The sequence below is a fragment of the Choloepus didactylus genome, chromosome 17 (assembly GCF_015220235.1).
Source record: "Choloepus didactylus isolate mChoDid1 chromosome 17, mChoDid1.pri, whole genome shotgun sequence".
NCBI classification, from domain to species: Eukaryota; Metazoa; Chordata; class Mammalia; order Pilosa; family Megalonychidae; genus Choloepus; species Choloepus didactylus.
In genome coordinates this window covers 72976496-73000479 of record NC_051323.1, presented here as the reverse complement: position 1 = coordinate 73000479, position 23984 = coordinate 72976496, and the positions used below count along the sequence as shown (strand labels likewise).

General features: G+C 45.8%; 1 protein-coding gene across 2 annotated transcripts in view; it reads right to left on the bottom strand.

Annotated features, from left to right (window-relative positions):
* Positions 1-23984, bottom strand: part of AFF3 (AF4/FMR2 family member 3) — a 524208-nt gene that overhangs the window by 29935 nt on the left and 470289 nt on the right. For both annotated transcript variants that reach the window (XM_037806556.1, XM_037806557.1), the window contains 3 exons: positions 12363-12546; positions 5579-6637; positions 2974-3098 (listed from right to left, as the gene is read on the bottom strand). In XM_037806556.1, coding sequence (XP_037662484.1) covers positions 2974-3098; positions 5579-6637; positions 12363-12546 — 1368 coding nt within the window. The remainder of the gene's footprint in view (positions 1-2973; positions 3099-5578; positions 6638-12362; positions 12547-23984) is intronic.

Here is a 23984-nt window from a genome sequence, read left to right as displayed (position 1 = left end):
TCACAGAACAACCTGCAAAGCATGAAATCGACTTTCAATCGTTTAGTGTCTCAGCTAACCATTGATCAGAATAAATATCAGGTAGAAAAAACTGTCATTAGAAGCTACATTTTCTGATTCCTACTTCCTTATTTTAAAATACTTTTGAAACTGTAGTATATATCTGAATATACAAAGAAGAGTGAGTCACTTATATTCATATCTTTATACTGTATATCATATGTTAGTTTATTTTTTAAGAGAAGTATTTTTGGGGAAGTGTGACACAAGCTCAATCATTGCTAATTCGGGAAGCTTATAGAGGTCATCTGCCTGATCAAGTCAGTTAAAAAATAATGGTAAAGGCAGTTAAAAATTGACTCCTTATTCCTGGGGTTATGATGGGAATCTTAATCACACATTGGTTATCACAGCAAACAAGCCATTAAAAGTCACTTCAAAAAGCAATTTCCTCAGTTGGTGACTACACTGCAGAAATCGCCACAGAGGCCTCAAGAAGAAACGAGCAAACCGAAGTTCTTAATGTTATTCTAATAGATGCATGTGGGGAAAGAATTTCTGCTGATAGATTTCTGGTTTCTGACAGATTTCTGGTTCAAAAAGCACTGTGTGTCCAACAACTTAGAAAGAAGTGTTCTGGAAAACCACTTCTGGTGGATCAAAAAGTGGCTCACCTAGGGATAAAGAAGGCATGGATGCTGAAAACGGACGTGAATACAACTGTTCTTTGAAACGTGAGTGAGAAAAGTAGTATTTATAAGTCTATATTATTTGATATAACTTCTGATTTTAAACGTGCATGTAAAACTCAATTATTAAGTGAAATATTGCAGTGGGCATATGATTACACCTTCTACATCATTACAAGTGTATAGATTCAAGTTGACCAAAAAATTATTTGTGGAGTTTCTCCTTGGGATAGGGGTGGGGTGGGGTTCACCTTATATTTGGGATATTTATCATGTTGACAAAACTTGACAGTAGTAATAGCATTTCCAGAATTACCCAGTCCACCCTTTCCTAGAACAAACTCAAAGTACTGTCTCGTGCATCGTGTCACGAATTAACTTGAAAGAAATATCAGAGCTTTGAGGCTTTGCGAGGTGAAGACTCAGGAGCCAGAGCTTTTAATCTGGCGTCTGGGACCTTGGATGGAAAAAAGTCACACCTTCATTTTCACTAACCTCTACCTCAACTCAACACTTCCTTCCATTATGAACAAAGGCAAGAAACCACGATATCTTCATGCAGTTTCATACAACTGTGGCTGATCTCTTGAAATAGTGTCTACATTCAACTCTACTTAGAGATTATGGCAATTAGGCCTGCGGGGAGGTCATTTAATGTAATAACAAAGAAGCATGTATGTAACTGAATCACACATTGACACAAATCCCAGAACCACATCCCCCGTTCACGGAAAGGGTCCACCGTGGGCAAGGCCGGCTCCCTTGGTCTCAGACCTCCCAGCCCCTTGCCTTCCTCCCCACAGTGATCCCTGACACCGTGGAGGGCCCGCGTGCACCCCCGTCTCCAATCTCCTCTCCGAGTTTTAGTACTGCGCTACATCTTTTCCTAATCTCTTGGTTTACATTTTTATGTGTTGCACTGAACATTAATCTCCTGCTAAAAACTCTTACGTGTACCCAGTCAGGGAGACTGAGCTGTGTCTTAGCAGAGGAAAAGTGATTTTCAGGCCTGGTATTTCTAAATGGAAAGAACTTCCATGACTGATGATAAGCTGCGAGCTCATAATAAATACCTGGGACCTTGCCTTGCTGGAGGCCATTTATCACAGACAGGATTCAGTGTAACGTGAGTCTGTATGAAACCCCTGTGGAGTTGCTCCGCGGCAGTTTAACCTTGCAGGCCCAGGTTCTGCATGACGCCAAACTTTTAGTCTACGTTTGAGAGTTTCAGGGGCATCCTCTGGAGATTCTTCTTGAAGTTTGTATTTCTTCATTTGTATAATAAGCTGAGTGCTCTCATGAGCTTAGCCACTACTATTAAAACAATGGTTTAAAAAAGACAGTATTAAGTTTTCAGGGGGAGGGGTGTGTGCAAAACTGTGTTTAAAATGATGCTTTTGGGGCAAAGTAGCTGGTCTTTTCTCATAAAGAAATAACCTCATGCAGCCCTTGGGAGCTGGTCTTTTGTCATAAAGAAATAACCTTACGCAGCCCTCTGGAGCTGGTCGTGAGCTGCCCTTTCAGGCACAAATAAAACCCGTGGGTTAAACTGAGAGAGGCGAATATGGAGATACAGATGGAGATCAGTCATTAAAAATCCGACTCTTCTGAAACCTTACATCCACTCAAAAATCTGCACACAAGTGTGTAGAGCTGCTTTTATCAAATTTTCAAAACCTAGAAGCAACCAAGAGGCCCTTCAAGAGGTGAACGGAGAGTTGCACTGTGGCACGTGCAGACGATGGAGGTTATTCAGTGATAAAAGGAAACGAGCTGTCAAGCTACAAAAAGACAAAGAAGAACCCTTAATACATACAGATAAGTGAAAGATCAGTGGCTACCAAGGGTTCGGACAGAGAGAGGAGGGATGACAGGCAGAGCATGGGATTTTTAGGGCAGTGAAACCATTCTGTAAGATCTTTGAACAGTGGATACCTGAACTCACGCCTTTGTCCAAACCACAGACCTGTTCAACACAAAGAGCGAACCCTAATGTACACCATAGACTTGAGTTTATAATAAAGTATCAATATTGGTCATTGAGTCATCACAAATGTAGCACACGAATGCAAGATAACAACCAGGGAAAATGTGTGCGGGGCAGAGGAGGTATATGGGAATTCTCTGTACTTCCTGCTTCGTTTTTCTGCAAATCTAAAACTGCTCTAAAAAATAAAGTCCATGAAAAAGAAAAAAAATCCAGCTCTCCCCCAAGATGGTGCGTCACGTGACTTTCAGACCATTGGCCCTCCACCTCACCTGCGCCTCGGAGGTGAGCACGTACCTGTTGAGGTTCACGCTGCAGTGATTTGTAGACAAGGTGTTGTTGGCAGCTGCGTTCAGCCGTGAGGAGCTCTCCTTCTCTCCCTGGGCCTTCTTGATCTCCCTGTAGTCGTCTTCATTTTCACACTGTGTGGGAATAAGAGAAAACCACTCGGCTTTGGATTTCAAGAGGCCACGGCCAGCTAGCGGGGACTGATGTCCACTGGGGAAGGTCTCCAGGATGGCCCCCATCCTGGTGTTGCCTGACAGCACCCTGAACGGCAAACGTTCTCGTGCCAGTGTGGGTTCCTGGTCAGCTCCCTCAACGGACAGGGATGTGATTCGGTCAGTTTTACTAATGACAGCGTATCAGAAGAGAGCCAAGACTCCATGAACCAAATTCTGGAGGGAACACACTTTGTATTCTGAAAACCGCTCTGCAATCAACAGGCCTAGGGTTTATTCCCCTCCAAGGAAGACCTGTTCTGGATTCATTCTCTAGCTCAGCATCACCAATTTTGTCATTTCTTGATATCAGAATAAGGTATAACAATTGCCTATTCTCTGGGCTTAACGCAGTAAGGGCAGTGAGAAGCTTGGAGCTTTTTTATTTTCTTTCTTCTTTCTGAAATGCTTTTATGAATTTTAAGCAGTGATTGTCATCTCTTGGTGCCTACATCTTGTTAACAACTGCTATCCAATGACTTCTTAGAATGCTTAAAGAACCTTTTAATAAAATGGTACTTAAGATTGGATTCTTGTTTCCACGATGTTTAACTTCAGACATGTATTAGACTGCCATGCAAATGCAGTCAATAAAGTGCCATTTTCTGTGAAATCACAAGAACACATTAACGGTATATGCAGAGGTCCCTGAGCACCTTCTGGGACACAAATACCAGCACCAAAGACAGAAAGGCTCTGACCTTCTCTCTTGACCTGGGGTTGTGTCACTGCACGTTCTGCTGCAGGGGTCCCGGATGCTCTCACGGGAGTGGGGCCCCAGTAGAGGGCCCAAACTACAGCTCAGACCTCTAGCCCTTGGCTCGACGGCTCCAGCAGGGCAAGACGCAGCGCGTGTGGCAGTCTGCCCTGCCACCCTTCCAGTCTCCCACCTCCAGCACCCAGTGCTGGCATCTTACTGCCCCAGGATGCCGAGTAAAGAGTGCTATGAAAATGTTCTTTCACTTCTCTTGCGTCTGTGTTTATTGATGGTTCATGAGATTTTATGAGTAGTATTGGGCAGTAAGCTTAGAATCAAAGAAGCTTTGTAAGTTAAAATAAAAATGGCCGTGAATAATAAAATTATCAAAATACAGAATATTCTGGAATGTATATGTATGTCTTTCTGCATATCTCATTGTCTAGATAGCTATATATATATTTTCAGCTTACCTCTATGTTTAACAATTTCTGTCTCTGTACATTTCCTATACCTCTATGTATATCTCTCTATAGGTATTTCCATTAGTAAAGCTTCATTTATCCATCCATCCCAGAGGTAATATCCACACTCATTCTCAATTGATGAATTGATCAATTCATTGAATATAAATTAATTGAGCACTTACTAAGTGCCATGTAATGTATTACGTGCTGGAGAAAATGAGAAAAATCCAATGAACTCCAATTCCAGCTTCTGAGGAGCTCCAAACCACGTAAGCCATTAAAGCATGAAAAGAGCTAAAACAAAGAGGAGTGCAGAGTGGAAGCACAGAGGATGGAGCTATCAATTCTGACTGGACTTTTACATGGCTTCCAAGAGTGTCTGCTTTGTTTCTATAGCTTTGCCATCTCCGAAGCAAGATCCCTTAAGAGGCACAAAGTTCTGACGGGGTTGGGGTGGCACAATCCGTCTGAGTGAAGCACATAGATAGCTGACCGTGCCGGCAGGCAAGGGGAAAACAGACTCTGGCCAGGTCATCAAACAGTCACTCGACAAACACTGACAGAGGGCCTACTCTGCCAGGCACCCTTCCTTCTAGGTGCTAGGGATACATCCATAAGCAAAACAGACAAGAATTCCCACCCTCAGGGAGGTTATGTTCTTGTGGTCCACTAACTGACCCCCCAGCCCCCTTCTGGTCCCTGGTGACTCAGTACAGAGCCAGTATTGTAGTATCTAGTGTGTCTTCATATGGCAGTGGCCCCAGAAGTGGAGACGATAGAATTTGGATCATCCTGACCCGCAGGGAAATGGGGGATGTTTCTAAATGGCACTACGAAGTGCATCTTACTACTCTCTTCACCCTCCCAGCAAACACTTGGGATCCACCAAGTATTTTGGATTGTACACATGCTCAGCAGCTCAGCATATACCCCACATCTGTGCACACTCCAGAAGTATATATATATATATATATAGTGATTATTTCAGCATGCAGGGGACCAGGACTTAATACAGTAATAACAACAGTACTTACTGGCCAGCTCTAAGGATGTAACTGCTACACTAAGATAACCTAGCACAGCGCCCAGCATAGGTGAAGTAGATGTGAGTGTTGAGCACAGGTGAGCAAAGGTGAGTAAAGCTCCTGGCCGTGTGTGATGGGGCCCGAAGGCCAAGGTGAGCTCTCCCACTCGGCGTCCACTCGGGGAGCCCCCTCCCCACCCCAGCCCCCGCCTACCTTGCGTTTCCTCTTGGACTTGGGCAAAGCCTTCTCGGGGAGCGCGTCGGGCAGGTGGCCCGGGGGCTGCGCGCCGTCCGCGTCCTTGGCGGCGGGGGCGCTCAGGACCCCCGGCTCCTGCGGCAGGTGCTCCGGGACCCTGGACAGCAGGGCCAGGTCGATCTTGACCCAGAGCGCCCTGCCCTCGTCGCTGTCCTTGAGCGGGGAGAGCAGTTCGTTGCGGCCGAAGGGCACGAGCGTGTAGAACTGCTCCTCCAGCTCCTTGGCGAAGTCGCTGCTGCTCCTGGCGTTGACGGAGCCCACGGGGGCGCGGGGCGCGGGCGCCGCCTCCCTGGGCCTGGGCTCGGGGCCGGGCGCGGCGCTCTGCGGCTTGGCGGGCGGGAACTCCTCCTGCTCCGACTCCAGGTCCGACGCCGCCGCCGACGACGACGAGGACGACTCGGTCTCGATGAACTCCTTGGACTTGGGGGCGCTCCGGCTCGGCCCCCGCGTGCGGCGCTTCTCGCAGGCGGCCGAGGAGCGCGGCTCCTTCCGGTGGCCGGGGCGGCCGGGGCCGCAGGGCCGGGGCCTGGGGGGCTCCGGGGCGCCCCCCGCGCTCGCCCCCAGCGCGTCCCCGGCCGCGGGCTCCTCGGGCCGGGCGCAGGGCGCGCCGTCGCCGGCCGGGGTCCTCTCGGCGCGCCGCGCCGGCTTCTTGGCGGCCGCCCTCCGCGCGGGTGCCGCTGCGCTCTCGGCGGGCGGCGCGGAGGAGGCGGCGGCGGCGGCCACGGCCACGGCCGCGGGCGGCGACTTCTGCTTCACCGCTTTGCTGCCCGGGGCCTTGTTGGCTGTCCGCGGCCTCTGCTCCTCCTTGCAGGAGCCCTTGAGCTCCTTCTCGCGCAGGCTGGCCGGGCAGACGTCGGGGAGCTTCCCGGCCTCCTGCGCCTCGTCTTTGGCCGGGGTGTAGTACTGATTGCTGTCTGGTCCGTGGCTCTCATTTTGGATCAGAATAGGAGGCTTGTGGGGATTCACTTTGTTTAGCCATTTATCCAGCTGCCACTTGTTAGAGGACGCCGGCTCGGCCTAAAAGCAGAAAATCGGCAACAAACAGAACATCATTTATTAAAGGCTCACTTACTAGGGGCCCGGCTGTTTTTATCTTGACTTACTCCCCTGGGTGTTTGGTGGAAAATGAATGGACTTGAAGCAAAGGAAAACGGGAGCAGTGGGTCTGTGGGACAGCTCTCAGCCGCACAGAGGACCCAGGGCTGGCGGCACCCGCCCTGGCAGGCGGCAGGATTGTGTCAGTGCGGCGGTTTGAAGCCCGCTGGAAAAATAAGTGGGATGGCACTTTGCCTCATTTCAACCCATTTTGAGCACTTTACAACATATACTTTAAATAATTAGACATACGTACATAAACTTGAGGTTCCTTGAAGCTTAGATGGGGAATAGTTTGGGGACCCTGCATGTCAAAGCACTTACTTTTGGTGAGACTTAAAACTTGGGGGGAAATCTGAAGAGGGGCTAAGTGGAACTATAACAACAAAGAGTTAGCATGGAATTTGTGGTCCAAGAAAGCAGGCATGGTTATTTAACAACAGAATCAATAGCTTTGGGAAGATGGATTTTGCAATATAGAACTCACATTTCAAAAGGGGCCTGTATGTGCCCCACATGCTTTAGTGACCTGAGGCGGTTAATCCATCCTCAATACACCTCTGTCATGCTTTGCCTGAAATGCTCCAAAAGTGGAGGTTCCTGTAAGCAGTGAGGCTAACTCAGAGCAAATTCTTACATCACCATCAAGAGTTAAGGTTCTTAAACTCTTGTCTAGAGATTGGCACCAGTGGGTCAAGTGGAACTCCAAAAATGAATATGAAATGCCTAGAATCTCTAAGGATCTGTATCCCATTAAAAATACTAAGGACCAATGATTTTGAATTAATAAAAGTACACTTATACAGCATCTGTGATTATCAATAGAAGAGACGTGTATTGGTAAGTACAGAACTTTAACCAGAATGATAAGTGAAATGGGGGAAACATTTTGAGTGATTAAGTTGATGTACTTTTCCTTCCCTGTGGCTGCCCACTCACTGAATTTATGGCCTCTGTTGTTTCTGGGGGAGACAGACAAGAGCCTAGAGTTAAGAAGTCTCTGCTTAGCTTTGCATTTCAAACTTGGTTGGTTAGAGTCCAGAGTAAGCCATGCTGCTTGGTGGGAGAAAGCACATGTTTTTAAATAATAAATTCCCAAAGTTTCTTAGGTGCATTGACATGTGCTTTAATAGTGGGGTTTGTTTTAAGGGCAGGTGTTGGGGTTCAGAGCACAGCCCAAGGCAGCAAGAAACTAAGGGGAGTGAGGAGAGGACGATATCTTAGACAAGGGTCCTGGTGCCGTCCGGGGAATCTGGGGGTCACGGCTCAGGGAGCTGGGAAGCCTCTCAGAGAGAGCTGATGGGCCAGGGGGGTCCATGGGGAGGATGCAGTGGCCAGAGAGGAGGACACCTGCTGCTTCCCCCACCCAAGACCAACTGCACTTCAGGGAAACCAGCACCGAGTGCCCAGTGTCCTGGAGGGACGCAGGCATTTCAGTGGGGGCAGCACGAGGATCTGAGGCCCCTTCCAGGGGAAGCTTCTCCTGCACTGGCCGCTGTCCTGGATCCCAGGGGGGCAGAGGAGACCCCCATGGCCCTCACAGGGAGTCTGGTGTTTGACTTGACTCTTAGCTTTGCTTGTTTTCATGCCGCCAAAAGGACCAGGGCTCTAGAGTGAGATGCAAAAGAACAAAAAGACAGATCTTTTTAAAAAGCACCGCTGAGTTGTTACATGTAAATTCTGACCCAGTCTTATAAGCAGGGAATGTTTTGGCTTCTCTACTTGAAGGGAACAAATGAAACCTATAAGGGCTCACCTGGTACATACTGCAATGGTAGATGCCTGCACTTTTGAAAATAATAAAAATTCCAGAAAAAAAAATCAGAGAGCAGGACACAGAACAGCTTCTTTGCAAAAAGGAAGCCCTCACCTTCCCTGAGATTAACTGTGAGTGGCTAATTTAGTAGCAAACAAATTCATGGCCCCTAATTTTGTCTCCCATCTCACTCCTGCATTTTTCTCACTAGGCGACCCCTGGCAAATGACCCCTGGCACGTCAGTGACTTGGTGCCTCAGTGTCCCTAGACAAATGAGGCATTCAGGGTATGAAAAAGCTGAAGGGGCCTCTCGCGGGTCTTAGGAGCGGGCAGGAACGTTTATGGCGGAGCCACCACTCAGCTGGACACGGTGCCACCGTTAGCGCTAGTTCTCCCTCGGCCCCTCAGCCTGGGCCTTCCAGGGGCCTCTCTCTCGTTTGCCTGTAGCCCAAACATGGCTGTGCACACGGCGATTCACACTAAAACTTCACAGAGGGTGTATCATCAGTGAAGGGTAGGATTAATCCGTTTAGTGTGGGCCCACTGCCCGATGTGCTTTAGGGACATATTTTCCTACACTTCACAGCTAAAGAAATCAGCCTGAAGTACCATTTTTCAACACATCACTAAATCACTCCCTTTCTTGAGGATTTACAATGACCTCCAATCGCCTCTTGAATGAAATCCAAATTTCTCAGGCTGGACCTCAAGGGATCCGTGATCTTCCAATCAGTGTTTGTGGACAGAACATGTATAACGTGCCTCCTGCTTTACAGGTAACATCTCATTTCCTCCTTACGGGTAAGAAATGTGATCACCTCTAATCTGCAGATGAGGCTCAGAGAGGGTAGGTGACGTGTCCAAAGCTACACAGCTATGAGGCACCAACCAAGACTGAACCCAGATTTGTCTCAGTTTAAAGACCCACGTCTCCCCACTGCTGCTTCATCTTATCCCCCACTATTCCGGCATCGCCTCAAGAAACTGGGACCTCAATCCTTTGAGAAACGTCAGTCTTCAACCTAAAATGACAGAACTCAATCTGATTTTTGGAGAAAGCACTAATACCTGTTGCCCTTTAGTATACTCAATTGCGTTTGTTTCCTGTGTGTATGTCTTCTGTCTTCAACAGAGCCAAACACTCCTTCCCAGCCGGGGTAGGCGCCTGTTTCTTTTGTGTCCCTTGGAGCGTCCGTTACGGGTTAGAGAGGCAGTGTGCCAGGACTCTGCTTCCAAGAGGCTCTCTCGGTGACATTTAGAAAGAAGGTACTCAGACGTCTTCAAGCGACCCACAATGCACTCACGGTGTGTACATGACTCGTCTCCCAACAACCTCACCAATTAGGCAGGACCGGAATATCCGCCCTTCTGGGGCTGAGGCAATTGTGGCCAAGGAAGTGTAAATGACAGGGTTAAGTGGAGGAGGGAAAACTCAGGGCTTCGGACCCTCGTCCCTGGGCCCACTGCTGGCGACGGTCCATTTCCTGAGCCGCCGTCCTGGGGTTTTTGCCGAGTATTTTGGTTTGCTTGCTGGCTCACTCCGTAGAATTTTCAGCCACGACTCTCCTCTCTGGTTAACCTCCCTAGGGATGAGCTCGGAGTCATGCACCTGTTCCGTGCTGTGTCCTCTGTCCCTGCCTTGTTAGGTCCTCAGAGCACCCAGGGCCGTGGAGACCGGAGACACTGAGCAGGGGAGAAGCTTCTTGAATCAATGAACAACTCGCCTCACATTTCTGCTGCTTTTCAAGGAGGAAATAGGGCAGCATTTTCCAAAATGTGCTTTTAGTTTCTGTGCTCCATGAGAATAGGTTCCATGGTCGGATAAATCTGGGAAATACCCCGATGGAAGAGCACAGTTTTCCGGCTCAGGGATGCCCTACAGTAAGGAAAAGGGCTAAACCTAATTTATTCTGGCTCTCTGCAAACTCACGGCTGGCCTCTGTTTTCCACGGAATACTCATTACTGACCCAGGGATCGCTGTGTGCGAGGGTGAGCGTGCTAGCCGGGTGGGGAGGTGGCTTTCCTCCTGTAAAGCTCTGACTCAACAGAATGTCCAATGCCAGGGAGGAAGATAAAACTCTAGCGAAAAAAATTAGGCTGAGAACAGCTAAGCCAACACGGGTCGCCAACATCAGGAAGAAGGTTCCCAGAAAGCTCAGGTGAGCCCGGGGTTTTCCGCGTGCTGGCGCCGAGAGGTGGAGAATGCAGGTGCCCTGGGACATAACGGATGCCCACCTGCCCCACATCAGTATGTCACCGGGCGGGGAAGCGATGGCCAGACGCGTTCTGCTTCCAAGTAGAGTCCGCCGGCGTGACCAGGGGAAGGTGAGGGCCGAGACGTTAAAGAAAAGAGCCCGATGGTCGATTGTCATGTGGGGTCCAGAGAGACCACTCACTGCTGTCTGTCGGGTGACCGGGCAGCCTGAGGACGCTGTGCAGTGGACAGCAGGAAAATGCAACTTCCGACCTAGGGAATTTTAGGTAGCAAAACTCTTATTTCCAAAGGATGTGTGTTTGTATCACTCTTGGGGAAAATGCTAAAAGAAACCTCACTTTTATTCTGACTACGACATTATTTTCCAGCAAAAAGGAATTAAAGACAGGGTAGCTAACACATCCCTTGCCACTCCTGCTTTCCCCAAGCCTGGAGAAGCAAAGAGCTGAAAGACATGTGTGGCCTCAGGCAGCTTAAACGTCCCGGCCTCCTTTGGTTGCCTGGTGCTCTCTCCTCACCAGGGACCTCTTTGATAGCTGCTGGAGGACGTGACAAGACCCTTCTTTCATCAGCAAGGAGCTCAACTCTCTGTAATTATCTCAGTGACATTTACAAAGAGGAGAGTGGCGGCGAGAAATCTGAGGGGAACGTCAGAGCCACTCTCTGAGCTTGAGATGAAACATGACTACTTTCAGGTGGTCCAGACACTAAAGCTGGAAGCACATGGCTGTGCCATTGCACGGCGGCCTGTGCCGCTGGTGTGGTTGGCATGGGGGGTCTGGTTCCATCTCAGAGCCTGTTTAGGAAACTGGTCCTCTACATGCACAGAGGGCTGAAGGTGAAAAATTAGAGCCTCCAGTCCAGGGCAGAGTCAGACAGATGTTCACATGCTCAAGAAGAAACTGCACTTTCTTCCCCCTCTAGGCGTCAGCCCAGCCTTGCAGCCCCGAAGACTTGAGCAGCTGGCTCTCGCCCCTCTGCCAAGAACCAACCTGCCCTGAGTTACTATTTAATTTTCCCCTTTCCACTTAAAAGTGGAAATAGCAATGGTTTTTTTTGGTACCTTGTAATGTTTTTATATAAGGCACCTAAATCTTTCACACAGATACTCATCATAGCCATAAAAGGTGTCATTATTATTTGTGGCTTGATGCTAATTTTTCTTTTTACATTTTCACAAAGAAAACACAGTTAAGGTTTTATTAGTATTTATAGCCCTTGTCCTTCTAACCAGGGACAAACTGCAAAAAGGTAAGATCTGGACCATGTCTGATCCATACAACTCCTTCCCCTGGGATTTGTCAGGGGCTCTCTTCCCTGGGGTCCCCCTGTCTGGTACTGCCTGGCCAACCCCTGGGGAGACCTGCTCCATGGGTCATTCCAGTCAGCGAGGTTTCCAGCAGACTTGGGCACTTTGGAAAGTCCAGATGGAGGTTTCTGGACAATGAAAGATGAAGTTTCTGAACTTCAAAGGAAGCTGTGCAGTGAGGGGCCCGTGAGGGGTGGGCGGCAGTGAGCCCCATCACCGACCCCAGCCCAGGGGGGTGGCCCAGAGGCCACCCTGGTCACTGCCCTGGTGGCTGGGGGGCTTGGGAGTCTGGGGAGGCGTGGGAAACCTGACCCGGTGGGCTGCGACCCTCACGGGGGGAGGGGGCCGAGGGGGGTGCGTCTTACCTCAGGGCTGGAGTAGTGGGGAGCTTTGCTGCCCTCACTCTCGCTGGAGCTGCTCTCCGTTTCTGAGTCGGACCCGGAGCTGCTCTCTGAGTCGCTGGAGCTGCTGCTGCCACTGCTGCTGCCGCTGCTGCTGCCCTTGCTGGACGGCACGGAGGCGCTGCCCGTGGTCTGCGGGACCCCGGTGCTGCCAGCCGCGAGGCCCAGGCAGGGGAGGGAAGGAAAGCCAAGTGAGCACAGGCGGACACATGGGGGCACACACGGGGGCACACAAGGGGGCACGCAGCCTCGTGGCCACAGAGAGCGGAGGCGCCCAGCTGGCACACCCGTTGCCTGGGAGCTGGCACGCCAACGGCCGTGACCAATGTCAAAGCCAAAGATCCCGTAAACAAATAAAATAGGGAAGGGAAGCTGGTGCCCCTGGATTGTCAGGCACAAGCTACCTGTGGGGCTGTTTTGGAAGGGAGGGTGGCGTGATTGCAGAATGACCATTTCTCAGTGGCTGCGGTTCTGGGATCAGCTTTTCAAAGGCATCAGCCAACCCTCCACGTTCACGATCATCCACAAAAATGCAAGGACCACCAAAAAGTATGACATTCTTTTGAAAGTGTGAAAATGCCTGTTGACTTCATTTTTGCCCCTGAGGAAAATGCAGAAGTGATGGCAGGGCTTGGGGACAGGGCTGGAGACCGCTGGGCAGGCCAAGGGACAGTTTTGTTTTCACCTTTTCCCACCCCTGGCGGTGAAGGCTGCAGGGCTTATGTGAGCCGGCTTTCCGTGTGACCAGCACCCTCTGCCCCTTACTAGAGAACTGAAAGTCTACCACTCACACGTTTCTACACATCTTCTTGCAGAAACAACATTTAATCTTTACACATCATATTCATATCTTCACTGAAATTTGCCAGAAAGTGATGGCATTCTCAGAGACAACAGGAGAATCCGATGCTTTCCGATGGTAATTAATTATCCATGACAATTCAAAGCACACATCCAACCAAAGAGAGTTTGAGCCAGAAAGAAAATTTCAGTACTCACATAGTATTCAACATCTCCAAAGTCCTTTATTAAGTGAATCAGAACACACCTGAAGGTGTTCTTTTGAGGCCAAGTTTTTAATCCAGAAAACGCAGCCACTGCTCTTGTAGGTCAAGCCAGGAAATATCTGCCTTCCCCTTTGCTGTCCACGAAGGCTGCGGCCCAGACGTCAGCTGTCAGGCTTACAGTCTACAGTGGACAGTAGCCTGAACCAGGAAAAGGACTCTTTTTTTTTACCCACTCTTTAAATCTTTGACAAATACTTCTCCCAAGGACTCAAATAATAAATTCTTGGCGTCGGGGGAGGACGTGGGGAAGGGGGAGTTCACACTGACAGGAGCCTGGCTTCTCCCTGAAGAATGACGAGACAAGAAACCGTCCTGCAGGAAACTCAGAAGTAAAAATGCCTTTTTGAACTGCAGGGTTAGGGGAAACTGGAGTCTGAACAGAACCTTCCCTTGTGGTTTTTTATTTCTTCCACCGTCACGGTCGATACCTACAGTCCGACAAAATTCTTCCAAATCAGCCAACACCTGCCCCTTTATGCCTGGCCTGAGGGGCAGCGACCTTTTTCCAGCCCATCCTAAGTGGTGCTGAGTGAGGCCTCTTGGCTCTCAAGGCAGAGGAGGGGACGGGAAGGTTAGCGATAAGGGGGCTGTAGTATTTCCTTCCCCCCTTATGAACTCAAATCCATCTCTCTTGTTGGCTGAACTGAGAGGGAGTCATGAAAGAAAAAGCCTATTGGATTCTGAACATGAACATCTGGGATCCACGGTAACCGTTTGGTTGGCAGGTCCCCCAAATGCTGGGCAAAGCCCCCAGCACGTGGTGGAGAAACTTCCTTGTTCAAACAGTGGAGGGGCATGGGGGAAAGAGATGTGTCCCCGAGACACCCTAGGATGAGATTTGTTGAAAATTGGAAAGTTAAGATGGATGAGGAGCATTTTGATTGTTTTGATATGATTCTCAGGGCTCTGATCACCGACCAGTACTTTGTACCTGCTTTAACGCAAACGTAAAGGAACGTGTGATGCTGGTTCTCGGCACTCACAGGCTCTGTGTGTGCAGCAGAGGCCGCGACGTGTGCAGAATTCCCTGTGGCTTTCGTGCAAAGTGACTGACTGCCTTTGGAAAAGTGGAACTTCAATTTCTGGGAAAACATCCATTAAACGTTACCATGCTGCCTTTCTTTTATGACTGCCATCCTACAGTAACGAGCCACGCTAGCCCAAGGAGACGGAGTCTCAGATCTGAATTCGACTGGCAGACAGCCTTAAACTTTTATGTTTTCCCTCCTTAAATTAGGAAATTCACTTGAAATGACAGTTTTACCTACCTAACTGTTGTTTGTTTTTAAAACAGATGAGAGAGCCAAGAGTTTCAGAGTTTTCTCCATGCCCTGCATGGGTTGTGAGGTTCATGGTGCATCTGGGATCAGGATTGAATAGACTCCTGTTTCAACGGTCCAGGCAGAGAACATGGAGCCTGGAAAATCTGCTTCTCAAGGATGGGGCATGCCTGCCAGGACGGGCTCTGGTTGCTCCCGCTGTGGAACTGGGAAATCTCTCCCTCCCCTGCGGAGGCTGCACTCTGGGGACTCGTCTTTGTGCAGGTCCTTGGGGACAGCTGGTCACCCAGCCTCACTGTAAGGATGCTCTCACAGGCGGCTGCTTTGTCCTGTCGGGGAAACTGCAGCAGCGAGGACGGCAGAAGAAAGAGAGAAGACGAGAAAGCCGGGCCATCACTCTAGGTGAGTACTGATAAGAGAACAGGCTCAGGTAAGCCAGGAAGGCTCCAAGAAGACGGTACAAGACATATCAGGAGGCCCTCCATGAAAGAGGATTGAGGCTTTATAAATAAAAAATTACGAACGGAAAACTTTTGTGTGCCTGCTGGTTGTCATGTTTATACAGCAAAGACAATTTTTAAAAAGAGATTTCTTCCCCTGAAATGATAGCATGACCAGCTGACGTGATGATAGTGTTTTCCTGAGTGCGTTCTTGGACCCAATGAACATGGTGCATTCTCTGCAGACATTAAAACATTATTGAGATCATGAAATAACATTTTTTTACCAACACCTAGCACAATGCCTGGTGTGTAAAAAGTGTTCATAAATGATTACCAAATGAAACAAATAATGAAAAAATCCAGAGTTGGGTTAGTAAGTTAAAAAAAGAATGGACTTAACCTTTCAGAAAGGTTACAATTTCTCTTGTCCATTTAAAAAAAAAATTAAGGGGGTCTTCAGCACCTCTTGTGGTAACCTGTTCCAATTTTAGTGATTCTTCCTTTCACTAAAGAGTATATTTCTTTAAATGTATTCCAAATTTGTTCTGCTGCAATTTAAGCACAGTTCTCTCCTGGATGGTTTGCTTAGTTTTTGTATTTTTGATTTCTTGATTTATTTCACTGGTTTTGAGGCAATATATGTTTGTCCCTCTGAGGGAGCCCCCACTTGATTCTAAACAATGTGTTGTCCCTTTCTTTGGCCGCAGTGGCACACTCTTTCAGGATCTGGCCCAGGCTACCTCGGAACACAGACTGTAGAAGATCTGGGACCTAAATGGCAAATCCTGCATCTCACGGTCTGAAGCGAGCTCCTGCCAGTCTCACTGTGGCCCTCAGTAAAGATCCAGAACTGTCCACAAGCTTTCAAGGAACAACTACCCTGGGGTCAGGCCCCTGCCTCGTTGGCCCCGTGTGGACAGAAGAGAAGCCAGCACAGAGCCACCGAGCCCGTGGGCGCCCCGTGGGAACTGCCTCAGTGATGGTATTTTAGAACCAGCCACGGCTTCTTCTCACTCAACACTGTAAAAACGCAACAAATGCTTGATTCCCCAACTATGATCACCTCCCTGGCAACGGGATTCCTCTTTAGCATATTTTTTGATATTATATGATCTAAAATTATAATCCTATCATGAAAAGTGAAAAAAAGGAAAAACGGGTTCGAGGAGGTTCACTGTGGCCCAAATTATTTTCCAGAAAACAAAACTGGTGTTGTTGGTCCCATACATAAACGTTTTTTTGTTTGCTCTGCAATAACCCTGAGAACAATTCAGTTTGAACATTATAGCTTTTGAAGCTCCTCATGGTCTGCTCTCAATTAGACTTGCAGGTTCACCTCAATAGTCCATCCCAGCCCCCCTAAACCTTGGCCATAATACGTTTCTTACCACCTTGATCAGCCAGGTCTGCTTTTAGCTGTTTGCCTTTGCATGTGCTATTTTCCGTGCCAGAAAGTCCATTCTCCCTTTTTCCTTCCGATTACCTCCTACTCACTCTTTGGAAATAAATGTAACCCTGTTCTGTACAGTTTTTCCCAGCTGCCCCAGGCACAAAGGATACTTCCTTTCCTGAGTTCCTCTAAGTGTGTTGCCCATTTCTCTTCTGTAGCACTCACCATATTAAGGACAGGGTTCATCTAATTTATTCGTGTGTCCCCGGAGCTACAGAGGGTCTGGCATAAATAGAGTCTTAATACATATTGATTGAATGAACTGATATTGCGTGGACATCAATGTATTTTGTTAAACTATGAAATAGCCCATGAGGCATTCATACACATGCTGGAGATGTATTTTTTTCTCTTGCCTTGGGGCGCCCTAGGATTTCATAAAATGGATCACTTTAGAAAGCTACCATCTCTATTAGAGGTTGAAAACTGAAAACCCACAGGGGTCAGGCAAGTAGCAAAAATGAGTGAAGTGGTGAGGAATAAGAAAACAACACGTGATGCTAAAAGTTCAACCTGGCTCCCGAGTGGGAGAGGCATCAAACTGGAAAGCCCATTGGATCTAAGGCTGCTGTTCCAAGATGGCATATCTGCCAGGCGTTAACCAATCTTCTGACTCTTCAGGAAAAGCCCCAAATCTGGATGTTATAGCAAATTCCATGACTTTAACATGCTGGCAATTAATCTGCAAAGCTTTAACAATGAAATGTTTCATTGTACGTTTAGCATGAACACATCTCTGGGTCAGATGAGCCCAATGGAGCACCAGTTTAAGACTTCTGATCTAGGTCCTATTACCATGTACTCCAAAAGCCTAGGGTGATTTCATTAAGAAGAGAGAGACCAAAACCAGGAGTTCTATCTCTCTTAGAGAGGAACAAACAAGAGGTTAACCAAATGTGCTCACTCTCCCAGTCCACATATTTTTAAAAATTTAATTCTGAAATAATTACAGATTCACAGGAAGTTGTAAAAAAAATAGTAGAGATGTCCCATGTACCCCTTACCCAGTTTCCCCCAATGGTTACAGCTTTTGTAACTATAGGACATCGAAACCAGAAAATTTACAATGGTATACTGTGTATCATTCTATGTCACTTTATCACGTGTAGATTCATGAAACCACCACTGCAATCAAGAGACAGAACTTGTTCATCACCACAGAGATCTCCCTCATGCTGCCCTTTTATAGTTACACACCCACCATTCCTAACCTCTGGCAACCACTAATCTCTTTCTAGCTCCAAAAGGTTGCCATTTGGAGAATGTTTCATAAATGGAATCATTTGTTATATGTCCTTTTCTAAATCAGATTTATTGGGATATAACTTACATACCGTATTATGTATTCTTTTGAGATAGGCTTTTTTATGGAAAGCATAATGCCCTTGGGATTCATCCCAGTTGTTGAGTGTTATCAACAGTGTGTACTTTTTATTGCTGAGTAGTGTTCCATGGTGTTTACCTGTTCTCCCATTGTTTAACCATTCATCCATTGAGGGTTGTTGTTTCCAGTTTTTGACTATTACATATCAAGCAGCCATGAACATCTGTGTATAGGTTTTGTGTAGACATAAATGTTCATTTCACTGTGATAAATGCCAAGGAATCTGTTTGCAGGGTTGGATGATGAGTGTATACTCAGATTTTTAAGAAACTGCCAAATTATTTTATCAGTTTTGGCTTCACATATTTTGCAGCCCTGTTGTTTGGTGTGTACACGTTTAGGATTGCTATGTCTTCTTGGTGGAGTGATCCTTTTATCATTATGTAATGTCCCACTCTATCCCTGGTAATTTTCTTTGTGCTGAACTTTACTTTCTCTGCTAGTAATATAGTCACACCTACTTCCTTTTAATTAATGTTTTCATGATATATGTTTTCCCATCCTTTTACTTTCAATCTTTTAAAAACTGTAATGTTATATTTCAGTTAATTTTCTTGTAAACAGCATATAGCTGGGTCACATTTTTATATCCATTTTGCCAATCTTTGTCATTTAATTGGTGAAATTTATGCCTTTAACATTTAATGTAATTATTAATTTTTACAGCTTAAGTCTGTAATGCTATTTTTGATTTTCTGCTTGATTCTTTTGTTTTCTTTTTCTGCCTTTCTGTTCCTCAGAACATTTTTTTTTTTTTTTTAGAATGCTGTTTTGATTTATCTGCAATGTTTTTGAATTTATCTCTCTGTATAGCTAATGGTTTCCCTAGGTGCTATTTATACATTCATAATTTATCACAATCTTCTGGTGTTGTCATTTTACCAGTTTAAGTGAAGTATAGAAACCTTGCTCCTTAATTGTCTTAAATATTTCTTCTGCATACTTTGAGAATCACATCAACAATGTTTTAAATTTTGCTTCAATCAGCAAACACAATTTAGAAAACACAAGAGAAGTAAGAGAGTTTATTGTATTTATCTGTATTTTTATTCTTTCTGTTCTTCATTCCTTCCTGATGTTTCAGGATTCCTTCTTTTATCATTTCCTACCTGTCTCAAATTCTTCCTTTTAGTCATTCTTTTAGGGCAGGTCTGCTGGCAACAGATTCTCTTAACGTTCCTTCATCTCAGAATGTTTTCATTTCTCCTTCGTTCCTGAAGGATAGTTCCATGGGACAGCATTTAGTGTTGACAGTTTTCTTTCAGTAATTGAAAAATGTTGTGCCATTTCCTTCTGGCTTCCAAGGTTTCTGATGAGAAATCTAGTGACACTGAAATTATTTTTATTGTTTTTCCTCTATTGGTAAGGAAGGTGTCATTATCTCTCACTGCTTCCAAGATTTTTTCCTTTGTCTTTTGTTTCCCAAAGTTTGACTATGTTGTGGATCTTGGAGTGGATTTCTTTGGATTTATCCCATTTGAGTTTTGCTCGGCTTCTGGAATCTGTAGGTTTATGTTTTTGCAAAACTTAGAAAAATTTTTAGCCATTATTACTACAAATACTTTTTCAGCTCCACCCTCTTTCTCCTTTTCTTCCAGGACTCTGATCACACAAATGTTAAATATTTTGTTGAAGTTCCACAGATCTCTGAGGCTCTATTTTTTCTTTCCAGTCTATTTTATTTCTATTTGTTCATCCTGGGCAATTTCTGTTGTTTTATCTTCAAGTTCATTGATCCTTTCCTCTGTCCTTTCCATTCTGCTGCTGGGCTCATCTATTGAGTTTTTTTTTTTCCCAAGGCAGTTTTTGGTTCCAAAATTTCCACTGTTTTTCTTTATGTCTTCTATTTCTTTGCTGAGACTCTCTTCACTTGTTTTGTGTGTGTGTGGTATGGATGAGTCATTTTCTTTTACATCCTGAACATCTTTGGTATTATGCTATGAGACTCTGGATTTTAAAAAACTGCCTGTTCAGAGATACCTCCCTCCTAGGCTGTACAAACTGATCTTGGAGTCTTCAGTCCGAAACTGCTCCTCTGCTTAGGAGCCCTTTCCCTGGGAGACGCCACCAGCCACCCAGGCTCCAGACCTACCGAAGGTCTGGGTGAGGCCATTGACAAAGTCCAGGTGAGCAGAGAGGAAGCAGCTTGCGTGGGGACTGGCCTCAGGTGCACAGACAGAGCAAGAGTCACCACTGAGGGGGACACACAGACTCTGTCACAGCCTGGGAGGAGGCAGGCAGCCAGCAGGGAGGGAGGGAGTCAGGAGGAGCAGGGGACTGAGACACTTTGGGGCTGAGATGGAGCCACCTCTGCTGCTCTAAGAAGCCCCAGAAGCAGCTCTTACCAGCTCCAAAGGCTTGGTGTCTTCACTAGCGCCCTAGCAGCCCCACCCCTAAAAGCTATTTTTGGAAGTGGGGGATGTGTAAGTCCATAGCATTTTGTTTTGTTTTGTTAAGTTTTAAATGTATTTATTTCTATTAGCTTTTGGTAACATGAAAAAGGATACTGAAGAAAACAAAATTTCCATTTTCCAAGTAAATGTCTGTTGATATTTAAGGAACAATAAACTGTTAATTCTGAATTTTCAGAGTTTCAATTGTAAGCCAAAATGACTAAAGTATTTTGAAATACTTTACTATCTTGAAACAACAAAAAAATAAACAAACAAAAAGAAACAATAAACTAATACATGACTATGGTTTAACCCTCAGTAAAAAAAAAAACAAAAAAAACACAAAACAAAACAAAAAAAAAACTGCCTGTTTTAGCAGATGTCCACTGATGCCATGCCAGTGGGGTGGAGGGGTGCATCCTAACAGCTAGGCAAGGCTTGGGGTCAGGCTCCCCATCTGGTCTTTGCTGATGAGGGGTTTGTCCCAGTTTCTCCCTGGTGTTTGGCTGGAGTATATGGTTACTGTCTAACACCTTTCTGTTGTATGAGGCTGCCCTGACCCTTTGGTTATAGGGAACTGGCTTGTTGGGGCTGCGTTTTGCCTGCTCCCATTGGCATTTCTGGGTGGCTGACTTTTCCAGCATCTGTTTTGAACTACAGGAGGCAAAATGAAAACCCAGGGGGCTCACTCCCATGTCCTTCCTTAGGCCCAAAGTCACCAGCCAATCTGCCTTCTCTCCACCTTTTGGTCTTCTTAAGTTTGTTTTGTATATACTGTCCAGGGAGTTCGGCTGTATTTAGCAGGCAAAAAAGAGCCCTCTCTCGAAACTTCCAACCTCCAGCTCTGGTTAGTTGTATCAGAAGCTGATGAACAAAACAGCCACACAGCCTCTGCTGCAGTTCCTACCCGGTTTATTACCCAGTCAAATTAGGCATTTAATAATGAATGATTACTAAATTGATTATGATCACAAATAAATTGGTAACAATTATTAAAATGATAACAAACAATTAATTTGCTTATTTAAAACAGGAATTATTGAGGGAATTATGCTCATATCTTAAAAGGATGCACACCAAAGCTGGAAAGCATATGTTACCCAGGATGTGTGAAATGAGGTTTGTAAAAAATGTCAAAGATAAAAAAGGTGAGTACTTTAAAAGTTATGCTCAGGAGAAACGGCTTGGAGGTAAAGGGTGGTACAGATGCTGACATTTATCGAGGATCCTCTTTGTGCCAGGCATAGCAGAGCCACTGCATGTGTATGTGTATAAGCATGCATGAGTGTGTGTGCACGTGTGTATGTGTGTGTGTGAAAGTGTCTAAGAGTGTGTATAAGTGTGTGAGCATGTGAATGTGTGTGTATGTGGCTAAGTGTGAGCATATGCATGAGTGTGTAAGTTTGAGCGTGTAAGTGTGGGTGTGAGCGAGCATTGTGTGAATGAATGAGTGTGTAAGTGTGTATTAGGGTGTGAGTGTGAGAGTGTGTGTTTGGGGTGGCAGGAGAGCTGATAAGACACGCAGCCTGCAGCAGAGGACTCAGCTGCTCCCAGCTTCGCAGAGGAAAAACTTGAACTGCCAGAAACAATACAGAATCAGGACGAGTAGAAGGAATCAGCTTTGCAAACTGTATAACAAGTTACAGTTTGATTTGCTGACAACGTATAAACTGCACATTTTTCATTAAGCCAGAAAAGAAAAATTCTATGAATAAGTCAGAATGGAACGCCCGGTACCCAGGTGAGGGAACGACAGGCTCCAACACAACGGGGTCTTAGCACAAGGGACAGCACCTCCTCCAGACGCCGGACCGAGTGTGTTTTTGGTTACTTTATGCCTTTGTCTTCTTGTAAGGTTGGTGTCATTTTGCCCTTTTCTAGGTGAGGAGAATAATAAGGTCTGAGGTGGTTAAATGACTCCCCTAGACAGGCACAGCTGGTATGGGACAGGGCCGAGCTTCTACCCTGTGAAATCACCATGGGTGTTTAAAAACATTTACATATAAGGATATTTGCTCCTATTTTATTTGCAATAGTAAAGGATTTGTAAACATCCATGTATCCCCAAATAGGGGATTAGTCAAAAAATATGCCACGCCCTTCTGAGAGAATACTTTCCAGTATGATGTGGTTATTATGAATACACTGGAGCAGAATAGCCACAGTTATGGAAAATCCTCACAGTGTATTTGTGAGGAAATGGGCTTTCTAGGGTGCCCGTCGGCAGGTGGCAGAGAAAGCCATCAGGGACACTGAGGTGCCAACTGTGCTTTTCCCCTGGGAGAGCAGGGCATTTTGCTGCCTCTGAGTTTTGCTTAAGAATCAGAGGGTTCCAATGTCTATAAACAGTCCCTTGCATGGAATTATTAAGCACAGAGATTGTGCACGTCTTCCTGATGAGTTAGACAAGGCCCAAGCAGAAAAGAACTGAAGTGTGTGCCCCAGTTAGAACCTGCAGGGGCACCTGGGGGCTCTGGGCCAGGACACCCTGCACCTGCTCCAGCTCTGGGCCCCTTTGCCTCAGGTGTGTTCATGGAGCCCGAGGCTGATGCTACATAAAGTGAGGCCCTCATGTAACCCCTCAGGGAATCGGCGTGTGGTCTTTCCCCACCACTCTGTTGGCTACAAAGTAGCAAGATCATACTTATGTTTAACACACACATACACAAACATGGTAGAAATATGACTGCATGTTTTTTGAGCTTTTCTATATTTTCCGATTTTTCATTTTTTTCAACATGTTACCTTTTTCATGCCTACTTGGTTGTGGTGGATGACTCCGATTATATATTATCTAGTCCTAGAGCCTTTTAGGATAATGATTCTTTGATATCTTTTACTATATATTCTTTGTGTATGGTCCATTTCTTCTGTCAATTTTATTAACTATTTTTTCCAAAAAAGTATATTTAATTTATATTTTCAAGTTTATTAGCATAAATTTATATAATATTCTCTTAAAATAAAAAAAGTACCTGTTCTATCACTTATCTAAAATTTTGTTTTCTCTTCCCCTTTGCTTCATTATATTTGCCAAAAATTTGTCTAGTTTATTTTTTTTCAAAGAGACAGCTCTTGATTTATCTAATCTAGTATTTCCTGACCTTGTGTACATCTGCATTTTCAGGTTTATTTTATATTCTTTTATGGACGTCTTGAGTTGATGGCTCATTTCAGTTATTTTTATTCTTTTTTAATAATGGAAGTACTGGGGACTGCCATTCTGCCTCTGAGTTTATCTGCAGTTGCAGGTGATCATCCTTGTTACTCTGTTTTCATTTTCTTTGCTTTACAAATAGACTGTTATAGTAGTTTACAGTAGTTTTAAATCCTCCTTTGATCAAATAGTTTTTTAGAAGATTGCTATTTAATACAAGATGACTTTTAAGAGGGATACGTCCAAAAACAAACGAGATGGGGATATAACTTAGAATAGAGAACTTCAGGATTTTATGACGATAAGCTTACTAATAATAAACAAACAAGAAGGGGATATAACTTAACATAGTGAACTTCAGGATTTTATGATGATAAGCTTAAGAATATAGATAGATAAATTATGCCACGTG